Source organism: Paramisgurnus dabryanus, chromosome 6 (assembly GCF_030506205.2).
Source record: "Paramisgurnus dabryanus chromosome 6, PD_genome_1.1, whole genome shotgun sequence".
NCBI classification, from domain to species: Eukaryota; Metazoa; Chordata; class Actinopteri; order Cypriniformes; family Cobitidae; genus Paramisgurnus; species Paramisgurnus dabryanus.
In genome coordinates, this window is record NC_133342.1 from 38,787,545 (window position 1) to 38,803,030 (window position 15,486).

General features: G+C 36.4%; 1 protein-coding gene across 1 annotated transcript; it reads right to left on the bottom strand.

Moving 5' to 3' along the window:
* Nucleotides 1–1,903: 1,903 nt before the first annotated feature.
* On the bottom strand, nucleotides 1,904–15,069 carry wdr48b (WD repeat domain 48b). The gene is made up of 19 exons (XM_065276708.1): nucleotides 14,978–15,069; nucleotides 11,456–11,596; nucleotides 10,812–10,890; nucleotides 10,622–10,704; nucleotides 10,244–10,373; nucleotides 10,060–10,148; nucleotides 9,540–9,641; nucleotides 8,683–8,907; nucleotides 7,996–8,070; nucleotides 7,055–7,157; nucleotides 6,224–6,321; nucleotides 6,035–6,142; nucleotides 5,842–5,938; nucleotides 5,476–5,571; nucleotides 4,963–5,068; nucleotides 3,760–3,847; nucleotides 3,593–3,669; nucleotides 3,259–3,451; nucleotides 1,904–3,031 (listed from the first exon to the last, which is right to left on the bottom strand). The coding sequence occupies exons 1-19, from the start codon at nucleotides 15,023–15,025 to the stop codon at nucleotides 2,936–2,938; spliced, it is 2,034 nt and encodes a 677-aa protein (XP_065132780.1). The 5' UTR covers nucleotides 15,026–15,069; the 3' UTR covers nucleotides 1,904–2,935.
* Nucleotides 15,070–15,486: the final 417 nt, after the last annotated feature.

The following is a 15,486-nucleotide window of genomic DNA, read 5'->3' on the forward strand; positions in this document are numbered from 1 at the left end:
TGTCTTTGACGTGGAAAAGTCCTCAGCGCCACGTCAGGGTCTGGGCAGACGTACGCTCTTTTGCTTGTCTTATTGCTGCAGGTTTCTGGAAAATAAGCCATTCTTGCTGTTTGAAATTTCGTATAAACATTGAGAAGCGCTCTTTTATATGTCTGTGACATTAATTAGGCATCGTTTAAAGGCGGAGATCTGAAACTGCTCGGCTGCGCGCACAAGTTCAAGTTCATTTGCGATTTATAGATTTGAAAGGGGTACGCGCGTTTTCTGCGCGTACGGTCGGTTTATGAATCACACGTACGCATTTTTGATAAATGATCGTAAGATCAAATGTAGGATGGTTTTTACGCAGCATTTTATAAATGAGGCCCCTGGTTTAAGATAATCCCTGTCTGGGAAACCAACCCTTTATGTATTCCCCATGTGTACGCATTAATACTCTGTTACCAGTAGGAGGTCGACTGAACTAACTCTTATCAGGTGTTTTGGAACCGACATGATCAGGGTAAGCAAATTTTGGTTTAATCAACCAAAAGTTCAGGTTTAAGCCAGCACTAGCCCTTGGTTAACCCTTATAAACTCAGATTTTCCTGTTTACACTAAGGGTCTTTGAGGTCAAAATGACCCCAGAAATGTGTGTGTGTGCGCACACACACCTGTGTGAGAATTAGAGCCCACCACTTTAAATCTTTGTTCTGCATCTGTGGCTGTGTGTGTGTGATTGAATTGTCTTTTCTATATTGCATTTGTGCTCTAGAAACTGGAAATTTTCAGATTTATTCTGGGTGCATCGATTTTTTTTCCCCATTCATTTTCAATTACGGTCATATTGATCCCAAGGACCTCTTTTGTAAAAAAAATACACATCTTCAGAACAACTGAATCAAGCCCAGTTTTTATATTAATATTGACAATAATTGACAATTTTGATAATCTAGAAAAGTAACAAAATCTTATTCCACTGAGATGAAGAGAACCATTTTTTTTTATCTAAAGAAAAGTGGCTTGGGGTCATTTGAAGGGACTTATAAGGGTTAAATGAAGATGTTTAAGGATTTTTATAAACATACCTGAGACAAAGACGTTACTGGTTTGTACCAGTATTATAAGACAAATCAATGGCATATTTTAAAAATCCATCAGTGCAAGTTATTTTCGGTTGAGAGATGTCAAACGTGTTTTAGTCTAGGACTAGCTTTAAGCCTTGTCTGTGAAACTGGGAGCTAATGTAACTAACGCCTAGTCCTTAATCCAAATCCTGTCCCTGTGTCACATCTAGTGTTTGTTTGTAATTCTGATTTTCAATATTAATTCATTTCACAAAATCATCCAATCATTATGATTTTAATTGGAATACAGCAAATTCATTAAGACAAATACTATAGTTTTAATACATTTCCTTATAGACGGTTTCATCGGACGCACGTGATACACGTCTGGATCCGAATCTTACTTCCAGTTTCGTTTTTTAATGGTCTGACTATTTGCTAAACTGATCTCTTGTACAAATGCCTCGTCGAAAATAACAAATGTTTTGGTTTCCTGGGTAATCTATGTGTTGTTTTTTTGCTTGTTATATAAATAAACTACGTTTAAAGAACTTTGTTGTTATTTATTATTAGCGGAGTTTACCGGAAATTACGTGCGGACCGCGACAGCCGCTTGTTTATGTTGTTACTGCTGAAACGGTCTATAGAAATCCTGAATTGATGAATCACAACTTTGTAATTTATCACTTCATGTTAAGAGGATTTGCTTAAAAAAAAGACAAAAACACAATTTTAACTTTTAAAGGAAATTTAGTTAATAGATTGATTTTCAGGGAAATGATCAAAGTCAATGTGATCTAAATTGATACTAACAAACTCTAAATAGCTCTTATAAAAGATATATCGATTTAAAAGTGTCCACTCAAAAGCTTTATTTAACTTACAAACACTCAAGTAAATGACAGAAGTGTCTGTGATAACGGAAAATGAAGAATTGGTGAAACAGCGTTTTCTGTTCCTAGTTCGACAGTTTCACTTCTGAAATAATTGCCCTTATATCAACACCTTAAAATAACACTAAAACTGTGTAAAAAAGGCAATAACAACATTTAAAAAGGTCACCTAATATTTGACATGCTATAATAAATGATCAATGTGGTTTATTTAAATTCTGAAACTTCACAGACACATTCTAGGCACACCTGAGATTTATATTACATCTTATAAAAATGGGCATAATAAATGACCTTTAAATCTAAAACAAACAGAAGGATTGCACAATGCTATTCACATACAGTAAGAAAACAGTTAAGAAATTGAGACGCACAGCTGATATCAGGGCAAGTGTTGTATTGGTGAGGATTTACAGTAAGATTTCATTTTCTAACATGAATTAACAATGAAGGATACATTTTCAGCATTTATTAATCCTATGTTATTGATTTCATACACGTTCTGCACAGTATTGAGCAAACCACGCATAGTGTATTAAAAATCAACATTAATCTAGTATAATAAACGCTTTCAAAAGGGTGGTTCATCATTACTTCATGATACCAAATGCATGTATTAGTCTCTGGAATGTTTGTATACGGTACTTCTGTGCATGAAGCAATTTATCTCACACAGTGAGTCTTAGCATATGTATGCACACATACCCTCATCATCATCATCATCATCATGACACCTAACAACATATGACATCATCAAAGACTTGTAGAAAACAGGAAAGGCAGATAAAACAGGTCTGTAAAAATTACAATCACAACAGCTTGATAAGTCTGTGACTGATCTTTATCCTTCAACAATCAATCAGATCTCTCCTGCCGGTTCTCTAATGTTATCAAATTAAACCTGAGAACAGCAGAGCAGTCCGAGACGCACGGCATTCATAGTTCAAGCAATGCAGGATGAAGGTGACGGGGGTCTCTGCAGTGGTGCGAGGGGTCTCACGTGGATTTCTGCTTATAGTGAAGCGTCAGATCTCCGCCAGTCTTCCAGATAAAATGCTTAACAGTCCTGAGGTCCATGTTTGGATCCAAAACCTACAAGTGGATTTACATGTGTGACATTGTAATAAAAAAGTCTGTGTGAAGTCATTTCATAGAACTGTTTTTAAACACAATAAATGTTGGAAATGTATTGCCGAAACACGTTGCAAAGACTATGCAGTAGTGAATTGTGGTGTTACCATTACTCTATGTTCAGGATTATTTAATTTATTGGGTTAATGCGGTGAAAACTTATTGTGTGGTGTTTCTGTAAGTCTGACCTGATCCTGACACATGAGCTCAATCTTCTCTTCGGCTATCACTGCAACATCTTCATCTTTCTCCTGTTCTCCAGGCTTGTCATTGCCTGAGGAGTTGGTGGTCTGTGACTCTGTGTCCACGTTGATGATCTTCTCATAAACATGCTCCATCACTTTCCTCACCTGCAGCATGTCGCTAGCAGACAGACGATCCCTAAAACAAGATTGTGATGAAACTGAGACAATGAACATCTCTGAGAGGTTTATACAAAATCTTAAGTGCTTTCTTATTGATATAGGAATCTAAGCAATTATAATATTCATTCCTTGTACATGACAATGATATACGGCGTACTTCTTAAGCGTTTTGGCTCCAGATGATGAATGAGGCTGGAGGTAGAAAGGGATCTTGTTGAATTTTGGCATGTTTTTCTGTAGGAGTAAAGAATCAGTCAATAAACAATCAAACAAACACGTGAGAAGGATGTAAACACAACAGAGCGAGACATCTGACACACTTACATCTACAGTGATATCAATAACCCACTGAGGTACCGTCTCATTCAGTAACATGGACTCCGTCTCCCCTCCAGAATCACGACATAATAATCTAAAATAAATAAGAAAATATGGTTTACAACAAAGACGTTATATCTTGGAGGGGTCTAAAGAGTTTAAAATCCATTCAGTGTCACGGGCCCACAGGTGGGCCCAAATTGTTTACGTAACCATTAAACCAATATAATAGCCTATTCTAAAACAAAAATAATCTTTAGAAACTATATCATTGGAAAGCGTTAATGGGGCAACGCGAGTTCAACGATTTATGCGAGTGAATTACATACAAAGTTAATGCAAAGACGCGATCAGACACGTCCTCGCGTGGGGCGATGCGAATGACGCTATATGGGCGGTGCATTTGCCACCAAAACATGTGCTATTCGCCTCAAACGCGTCTTTGCCCAAGTTGAAAATATTTCAAAACTCGAGCAAAAAATTTGCATGACACAAAGTTAAATTCTGCGAGTAATGTGATGCCCCGCGTTTGGTGTGTACGTAGTATCAGAGTGTAGTTTTCATATTGTATCACCATTTTGCAAAAAAATATGTAGTGAGAGTCATTTTCTAAAATGTCTTGTTATTACCTATTTATAACAGTAATATCCCATTATAAATCTTCTAAATTCAACCTCAAATCATTGGAAAGGTCGAAGGATGTGGTTTTCAAAATTCAAAACCTGTTAGCAGTAATAATAATGCAGTGACAGTAATTTATTAATTTGTGACAAGAGTATGCCGCAAAACGATGACACCTAGTGGCCTTTGTTGGTAAAACCACTAAAAGTGTGACACAAACCAAATTCTTTGGTGATTTTAACTTGACATTTGGATCAAAACTAGTTGAGATTTATGCTTTTAATTATTTTAGCATTTTGGGTGCAAAACATTTGAATTTAATAAATAATTAATTATATAAAATGTATACTTCATTGCATTATTTAATTTTTTTTTAATCAATTTAAACTGCTATAACAAATTCTATAATATCCACAACTTCAAACACTTTGGTGAAAAACTTTAAAGTGTCTTCTTAAAAAAAAAAAGAGCAAGATTTTGTTATATTAATAATAAAATGCAGATCATCTTATCACCCCCCCCACTCAAAAAGGGAAGGGGGTGACATTTAATCACTTTATTGGTGTTGTGTAGATTATTTGTTCTGACCTAAATAACGTTCGTCCACCTGCTTCACCAAAGACGACAGGAGTGTGCGGAGGAACCTGAAAATAACCATTGCCCTTTTGGACTCGATTCTCTTGTTCACCGTTTTCTAGAAAATAAAGTTAGAAATAATTTGCTTATTTACAGTATATTTGCCTACCCTGTACTACAGAAATAGGATTGGAAATGGTTTTGTACAGCTAATAGTTTGAAAGTTGGACCAATAACAGATTCAAACTTCACAATGCAAACAAACAATGCTAGACAATCCCAGAATGCACTGCTACAAGTTCATTGTTTTTCCAAATGGTACAAGAAAAGTAAATGAGTGTTGAAAGAAATTTAATGTCAAGGTCTTATAGTATTAATAGAAAATGGTTCCACGTAACTTAACAGTATTATCTAAATATTTCTGTTTTCCTTTCATACTTTGTGCTTTGAGAATCAAGTCATTATTGTAGTAACATGCTATCATGAACAGCCATTATGCCTCTATATATAAACACATGTGTGTACCGTGGTTAAGCTCGTTCTCCTCCTCATCAATTGGGTTTATGTGAGTTCTGGGCCAGAACTCCAGCAGGGCCTGCAGCAGAAGCCCACCCAGATTTACTGTAACAAACATACACAAGGTTATTGTTGTGAGGTCAGAACATCAATGTTTAAATTTAAACAAATGTACACAGCATCTTTAATAAGCTCCATCTTGGCTTGTATTTCACAAAAAATGCTTTTTTAAATATTTGTGTCTAACAAATGTAACCTAAAGACCTAAGATTTATTTACATGTTTGTTAAGTCACATAAAAAAATATTATATCAGCTCATTTTATCAAGAACATATGACTTACAGAATGATTTCATGATAATGCTTTGAACATACGTTTAGGGTCAGAACCGTCTGGACTCGTAAAACCAGCATCCTTAGCTGCCACCCATGCTGCGAAGCAATCGCTTTCCTCCAGTGTAATAGTCAACATCTAAACAGAAAAATAAAAATCACACACCTTCTTCCTCAATTTTCCCTTAGAGAGATTAGATAAGACCAAGTTCTTATACGGGTCTTTAATACTCACCCCTGTTTTAAGATCTACAGAAAACCAGTTTGGCACGTAGACCATCTTCAACCTCTTTTTAACTTCTTCATCAAAGTCTACTTTACCCAGATCTTCCACTTTACATGCCTACCAAACATCAAATGGATTCTGTGATTGTGTGCTTACAGTAGACATTGCATGTAAAAGTAAATGTTGATTTGCTGTTACCTTGAGGACATCCCAGAATGCCACACTCTTATCTGTGTCTTTGGTGAGGATGTGGCGTTTGTCATTGAGAATATGACACTGATCAATGCTGGTGCCACCTGAAATCAAAGTTTAAATAATTACAGAGAATAATTTATTAAAAAAAGGTTTTACAGGTTATCAAAACTATTCTTCATTTGTTTATGTGTGCAAGTACAAGCAACTTACAGTGGACTTATAAAAACTTATTTTAATAAAAAAAGACGACTTTGGATACATGGCCTTTAAATTAATTTTTGTAGATAAATGGAAGAAAAAGTGGCAATGTTTCTATTTTTGTCTGAACAAACTTCCATTCATCTGGGACCACATTTGACTCAATTTTATTCAATATTATGAAGTGCTTTTTACAGCTGAGTGTTGTTGCAAAGCAACTTCACAGAAAATACATTTCAGAGCAAACAGTAGGGGCCCCTAGTGGCTCACGGGGGAATTGCAGGGGGATTGTGAGTTGATAATATATCAATTACTATTATTATTAAATCATAAAATGCAAAAATAATTTTAGAATAAACAATACACAACACTACAATATATCAGAAAACTAAAAAATCATGCAAAATGGAGAGATACGTTTTATGTAGCAATAAAAAAATGACCAAATGAAGGTCCAAAAAAGGGAACAATTTACCAATAAATGAAATTGCCATTTACTTAAATCTAGATGGTACTTGTTTAAGTTTAAAAACCCCTGCATTAAGTAAAAAGAAATTATAAAAACAGGAAAATTATATTATTCATAGAACAGTCAAAACATAATGTCTGTTGTGCTGTACAGTAATGATGATTTACCTTTGATGACCTGCTCTGGCTGTGTACACAGTGGTGTTAAAGGGGCACTGCAGTCATTGTCATAATCCCCAGATGTCCTGAAGTTATTCATTCCCTTCAGAGACTAAAATAATAACAGTGAGACATCAACTGATTATTGAGAAAATATAATAAAATACAATAAGTGTAGGTAAGATATAAGTAGACATAAAGAGGTGGTTTCCCATGGTTTAGAATTGATCCAGCACTAGACCTTAGTTACAAGCAAAAAAAACAATACAGGTGTGCATCTTGAGACAAAACAATGGCACGGCTGATATATTTTAAGATACATTAGTGCAAGATGTTTTTAAATTAAGGGAGCTCAAACATGCATTTTAGTCTGGGACTAAGAATGCATGAAAGTTCATCTGAAAATGACATTTAGACATCATATAGACGGTTTCATCACAGGCATGTGCGGTGACCCAATTACACGTCTGGTCGGAACTTTACTTCTGGTCTCTGTTTGTTTAAAGGTCTGACTAGTTGTTAAAATGAACTCTTGAACAAATACCTCGTCAGAAATGACAAATGTTTTGGTTTCCTTAAGACGACGGGGAGACGGCGATCATGGATCACTGCTATGTGAAGGGAGGTTTGGTAGCCGGTTTGTAGTTAAAATTGCATACATTATAGCACACATTTTACACAGTAAAATTTGCTTGTTATCAGAAATAAACTACTGTAAAAGGACACTGTTGTTATTGATTCTTTGCAGAGTTTACCGGAAGTTACGTGTGTTCCACGAAAGCCTTTGTTTATATTGTTACCTGTGAAACCGTCTATATAATATATGAAAAAAAATTATTTGGCCTTTTATAGGGTTGTTAATAGCTGTAGAGAAGATTACACGATTTTAGTTTGGGTAAAAAGTGCCACTGAGCTGTGGTTGTGACTGGTGGGTAAACGGTGTTGCTCACCCATTTGTTTACAAATGATTTAGTTGTGGCCACCCATATAGCTTGAGGAGGATCTGCTGATCGGTCCAACTCCATCTGCATGAGAACAGGAGAGAGGGAAAAGATCAGAGATAATCCCAGAGATGCGCACAGCTTATTAACATTTTTATCAATATCAGCACAAGCATTTAAGAATGACTTTGTTTCCATTTGGTTACCAAAACATTTTAAAACACCACCGACTAGCACAAATTAAAGGAAAGTTCACCTCTCATGTTCAAAGTCTTTTTAAGTTTCTTTATTCTGTATAACACAAAAGAAGATATTTTGATAAATGATGATAAGCACACAGTTGCCAGTACCCATTGACTTCCATAGTGTTTACTTATCCTACTATGGAAGTCAACTGTGTGCTTACCATCAATTATCAAAATATCTTCCTCTGTGTTAAACAGAATAAAGAAACTTACAGGTTTACAACAACATGAGGGTGATTTGCATAAAAGATGACAGATTTAATTTTTTTGGGGGGAACAATCGTTTTAACCTGGACAGTAATGTACATAAGCTCTAGTTTAACAGTCCTTCAAAACTAGGTGTTACTTCATGCAAAGAAAACATCAGTCAACGCTTGAAATGTGGTTTTAAGATACATTCACAGGATTAGTTTTTTCTTGTTTTTGTGATAAGATCAGACCTCTCGCTCACCTTCAGAACCGGAGCACTCTCTTCACATACAAGCACGCGTGTCTCAGGGTTACGCAGGTCTGTGCAGTAGATCTTTTTGTCCCGTCCACCGGAGTAGAAGTGTGTAAAGGCGTCGTTCACCTGCAGAGCCCACACGCCCTCATCGTGGACCCGGTATGTGGCGATACAACGCTGTTGACCGAGAGACCACAAACGTATCGTGCCGTCCGAGCTACCGGAGAGACACTAGACCAGGAAACAAGTGTTGCTCGTCACAATGAGGTATTATTTTTATTCTATAATAGTCAGGGGTCAAGGCTAACTTTTTTCACTAGGAGCACAGTGGCCCCCAACTGAAAAATTTTAGGGGCGCAACCAGAAAATTTAGGGGCACATACCAATAATCAACATGCTAACCAAATATTCACATTTCTACTAAGTAATAAACTGTATTACTAATAAATACTTTGATGATAGATGCAGAAAGTACAATGTGCTGTTTTAAAGTCAGTGTCACATCACAAAAAAAAGGTCAATTTTACTGGTCGCACATGTGCGACTGGATGTAAAATTCAGTGGCACACTCTCAAATTTTGGTAACAGTCTGGAGCCCTGTAGTGTATAGTTATTCCAAACTGTGAGATATTATAATCTACGAGTCACTTCTTCCTCTAATCTGCAATGAATATCTGTGCTATTTATTATGTTAGATTGTAAAAAATGAGTACTTAGTCATCTCAAACACCAACTTCAAATGAAAATCAACCTCGTTTAACAAAAAAAGTGAAATCTTATTAATCTTTGCATGAAACATCTATACAGTATTATAAAGAAAGATGCATAAAAACAGCTTTGACCACTGTATCTTCAAGACTTACCTGCGTTCCTTCTTTGTTTAACAATAAAGTTTTGACGTTGTCCGTGTGACCTTTCAGCTTCATTAGTTTGGCACATGTTCGTGGATCCCAGACCCTTAAGACCTGATTCAAAACACAATATGACCAACAGGCCCTTTAACATACGAACAAACAATCCTTTTCATGTCAACCTGCATACAGTTTAGTATGATAATCGGTAAGTAGGGATGTAACGATTCAAACGCGTGTCCCTTTAAAAATGCCCGTCTGAAATCGATTCTGAATCGCAAGGCTGCTATTCTTTGTTTCATGCACAGCCTGTGCGTGTCGTACGACATTTGGTCAGTAGGAAGTCCTTATCAATCTAAAATCCTTATGAGTTGGAGTCGTTTATAACATGCATTGTAAAAAGCAACACTCGTTGAATAAAAATCATTCAAAATATTCTTTATTATCATGAAAATACCTGAAACAATCTGAAGAACAGCGGTAAGATTTTCTCTTCATCAGATTGTGTAAATAAAACATTTGAAACACAAACCTTCTCTGTAGACCCGGAGATGATAACAGTTCCTGTCTGGTTCATTGCAAGACTGTAGATGGAGTCCTTATTTCCACTCAATGAAGAGGCTGTCAGATGTGACATAGATACATCAATGGCTTTTTAAGGTAAATCTTCATATAAAAGATGGGGTCAAAAGTGACAAAACAGAAAGTTTACTCACTCGTGACTGTGTTATTAGAGGCGGTCAGTGCTGTTAGTGTGTTCACGTCCCACAGAAAGATCTGCCTGTCCAGCCCGGCCGAAGCCACCAGCTCTTTGTCTTTAGCATACGCTAACGCTTTGACGTAGTCCTGATGGGAGAATCACAACCACTTTGGTCATCATCACCACAGTCTCATATGCAGTCTCTTACTTATATAGCACACAAAAACCGCAAGAACTGTCAGAAATTGAAAGCTTCTGTTTGATTGGTTGGCTTTAATGAATAAGTGAGAAGGTCAAGTGTGAGATCTTGGCCAGATTAATATGGCTGGACTTTAAACAAATTGTTTAAAGCATTAAACTGAGATTTACCGAATATGATTTAAAAGAAACAAACCTTGTGTGTTCGTAATGTAGACATGCAGAATCCCTTGTGTGCGTTCCAGACTTTCACTGTCGTATCTGAAGAGGCTGATATCACTACAAGACAGAGCAGTCTACTGAAACTAATACTGTATACACTTTCTTCAGTGTTTAAATATGTATTCGAAGGATGTACAAACAACATTTGAGATGCTTTGACATACATGTTTTTCCATTACAGCAGAGGATGATGTCATTCACCCAGTCTGTGTGATGCTCCATTGAAGTGACGTATGAGTCCTGCTGTAAGATCAGTGATATAACCATGGAGAGATATAATTATCAACACATTACAAACATTTTAGGGATGCACATACTGTGCCATTTACAGTTATGTTACTTGTTATGGCAAATTATGTATCTATAGTTTTGTTGTTCGTTTCATTATTGTTTTTCCGTATTATTTTCCATTTTTCCGTTACCTCTGCTTAAAAAGGTGCAATCTGATAAAGTTCAGAACTGATTGATGTTTAAAGAATTAATAAAAGTAATAAGACATAATAACGATCTTCCTTTGCGCTTACTGACAGATCCAAAGCATGGACAGACATTTTTTGTTTATAACATCATCCTATATAATGTAAAGATCATTCTGTGGCAAAATAACATTGATATCTTTAATATTGAGTGAGTAAGGTCAGGTCAAAGATTGAAATCAAACTTTGATGCTCCTAATCTCATCATTAGATTATGAAACTTTAACATGCATTTCACAGACAAGGTCACATATAGTAAGTAACCAATATATTGTGCACTGCATTGAAAAACGTTTACATACACAAATCATTCAAGAAAATGCAAATTGTACTTTTTGTTGATTGACGGTCCATATTCTGATGATGGAATCTCTGCCGGCTGTAAACAGTCGATTAAGAGGAGAATCAAGCTGAAGAGCATTGACACCATTACGATTGTATTTCTCCACTTCATCTCTGATCACATAAGAAACCTGTGAACAAATCAATAGAAACTCATGATGACTTCTTAAGACAATTACAGACAGCTATTTACTAAACTTACTGAAAATGTGGATTACTAAAAACCTTTAAAGGGATAGTTCACTCGAAAATGAAAATAATGTCATTAATGACTCACCCTCATGTCGTTCCAAACTCATAAGACTTTGTTCATCTTCGGAACAAAGTTTAAGATGTTTTATATTTAGTCAGAGAGCTTGTTGACCCTTCATTGAAAATCTACATACATTATACTTTCCATGTCCAGAAAGGTAACAAAAACATCAAAATAGTCCATGTGACATCAGTGGGTCAGTCAGAATGTGTTGAAGCATCAAAAATACATGTTGGTCCAAAATCTGCAGTGACGCGACTGACGTGTTATAGGGTGCGCCCCAGCTGTTTTGTTTTTTGTTTTTTGTGTGCCCAGGCTTTGTTTACAGTCTGAGGGAGACACACACTGTAAGTTTGAAAAAAAAAACTTTTTCTGAGCATAACATGTCATCCGCGTCACTGCAGTCACGTGACTTTAGTCTCACATATGCGCTTCAAAACAGACGCGGAAGAGAAGACAATGCTGAATAAAGTCATAATTTTTGGACCAAAATGTATTTTTGATGCTTCAACACATTCTAACTGACCCACTGACAGGGTCTGAAATTAACACCCACCAAGCGCCAAATGCGGGTAGATTTTCCGTTTGGCGATTAAATTCAAAAGGCTACCCGCCACACTGGCGGGTGATTTTCATACCAAAATGTTAATGCAATATAATGTGTTTGCCAGTAACTAATCTGGGAAAGAGGTGAGCTAGCCACAGAACGTCTCTACGCTCCAAGTCTCGCACTAGAGACGGTCCGTTGCTAGCTAGAACTGCAGGTAACTTGCGGTCTGCAGCCATAGATATGTATATAAAGGCTAGATGGCTCGTCCGCGCTGCTGGCCAATTGAGTGCAACGTCCGCATTTTGGCGGCCATCTTACGACAGGGCGCTCGCTCACTCGTAGCATTGAGTTTTAATGATGCAGGTACTTTTAAGTGACCATAACTTGCTTAATTTTTTACCGATTTTCAAACGGTTTGGTTTGTTATAAACGTCAAAGATGTACCTATGACACTGCATACCTATACTAAAAATAAAAAATAAATTCATGAAACATGTTAAAGCATCCAGAATTATAGCCACGTTAATAACGTTTGTAAAAACCCAAACCGTTTGAAAATCGGTAGAAAATTGAGCAAGTTATGGTCATTTAAAAGTACCTGCACCATTAAACTCAATGCTACGAGTGAGCGAGCGCCCTGTCGTAAGATGGCCGCCAGGTGATGACGTTAGGGACTCCGCCTTGAGCCATCTAGCCTTTATATACATATCTATGTCTGCAGCTATCTGCTGCATATTAGCTATCAAAATGCATCCCCGCCCTGCCCGTCAGGCTATCTTGACTTATAGGGAGGAAAAAATATATTTAAATGCTTATGCATTCTTTCAAAGATTTGGATGGGTAATAATGGTGTATGAAATTTAGGCATTGGGTTTTTAAATTACGTTTGAGCGCGCGCTAGAGTTTTACTTTCACTTTCGCGATCGTGCGAAAAGACGCAGTACAGGAAGCAATCCGTAATGATTTGTCATGGATTTGTTGGGCAAATCCTCCAACTTCGTCCTGTCAGTCATTACTATCCTCACGTAAGAAAATTAAATCTCTCGCAGCAAGCTTTAAAGTGATATAGATTGTACGGGCAGTGAAGAGAGTGACTCTGTGCTCTTAAAGCGACAGTAGCCCCTGTTTTTCTGATTGAAAAAATGATCCAATCTGTGACTGGATGATCCAAACTGTGAGATTTGTGACCCACTGAACCACTTTTAAATGGTGAGTATATCTGGTGTGGGGATGAGCAGGAACAGTTGGTTTACATGGAAATCCAGTTTTTTGTTTGTTAAAAAAACAACAGCATCAAAACAACAACAAGAATAGCAGATTAAACATTGTGGTTAGAGGACCTATTGGCTTTGTATTGGCAAAATTTGGCCTGTGGTAAAACTAATTGAATAAGCCTGTGCTATGCCCACAAAGTCGACTGTGACTTCAGTTAATATTTCAGATTCAGAATCTGATGTATAGATATTTCACTTCGGTTAGAAGAAAAATTTGTACTGATGATTGATATGTACTGAAAATTGATATGTGTTATTTGTGTTTTGATAGATGTTTTGTCTTAATATTCAACATTAAAAGTAATGTATTTTTTATTCGGGCTACTTGCATTCTTTTCGGGCTACCAAAAACTGAAGAGTGCCTGCACGAGAGGCTACCAGGGATTTTGAAATTTTGCGAGCCCTGCCATGAATACAGCAAATGAAATTAATGTACATATGACAAAAAAAAGGCTGTTTATTATTCTGGCCGGTAAAAAATATGCTTGGCTGGTGGATTTTTTCATCTTCCAGTCCCCGTGGCAGGTGAGCCATAAAGTTAATTTCGGACCCTGCCCACTGATGTCACATGGACTACTTTGATGATGTTTTTATTACCTTTCTAGACATGGACAGTATACCCTACGTAGATTTTAAATGAAGGGTCAACAAGCTCTCATACTAAATATAAAACATCTTAAACTGTGTTGTGTTCTGAAGATGAACGGAGGTCTTACAAGTTTGTAACGACATGAGGGTGAGTCATTTTTGGGTGAACTATCCCAAAACGATTTAAAGACTTAGGCTATAAGTGCTGCTCAATGTCATTGCCAAAGTCAAGCTTTCCAGAATTTTCTCCAAAATAACATTTTAAAACCAAAAGTTGTCTCCTTGTTCACAAATGTGTCCTCACAGAATCACAGGTGTAGTTTCATAATCAATACTCATAATATTATGGACGGATACCACGAACACCCGGCAAGCATAAAGTCTCATAATACGTGCTGTCTTCATTATTAATCGTTTATCTTTAGACATTTTGCTAGGTGATGTGTGAAGATACTGCTACACATTCAGGTGTCCAAATTCTTCTTTGGGTCAACGTGAACCCACAATACTAATAATATTTTACATATTAACTGTAGCTTACCTTACACACTTTCAGTTTCAGCGTGCACATATTTCTGAACACTCACGGTAGTATTATCATAGTACTATATTAAATACTATGCAAATGAAAGAGTATAGTTATTATAACAGTAACAGGCTCTATGTCAAAGTTTCTGCTGTGGAATACTTTTACCAGCGCTATAAATATTATATGACAATCAAACTCTGGTAAATATGCGCGGCTGAAATACACTCACAGCAATACAAACTTTTAACTCCTGTCAGGTCAGTATAGGCCATCAAATATCATCAGACGATCTGTTAAACATTATCATTGTAATTTTACCTGTACTTTCCTCCGTCCTGCAGCGTTCTGCCTGTGATGTGCCGCCATCTTGCTTGTTGACAATAACCAAATGCGTCACTTCCGCCGGTTGTGTTTCTGCAAAAATAGCTCGTTGTAAATACAAATGTATACCTTTTATAAAATAGTAATTTTGGGTAAGAGCGCTTAGTCGCATGAACAGTAGCCTATCCAAACAATTGCAAACATTCAACATCATTTTCAACATAATTTGTTACTAATTCATAAAAAATTAAACATTAATCTGAAATTATATTCAATTCACTGTAGTAAACTGCTAATTAATTATGGTATTAGCAAGAAATCTTTCTTATACAAATAATGAAGCAATCCTTCAAATTACTAAAACTGCAAAAACATGATTTATTTATTATTTATTTTTACATTATTTAGGGACCCCATCCATGTTATTATTTTAAGTGTTGAAATTGCGGAAACATTTAGAGCAAACATATAAAACAACAGCATGCTCACAATTAGTATTTTGCCTA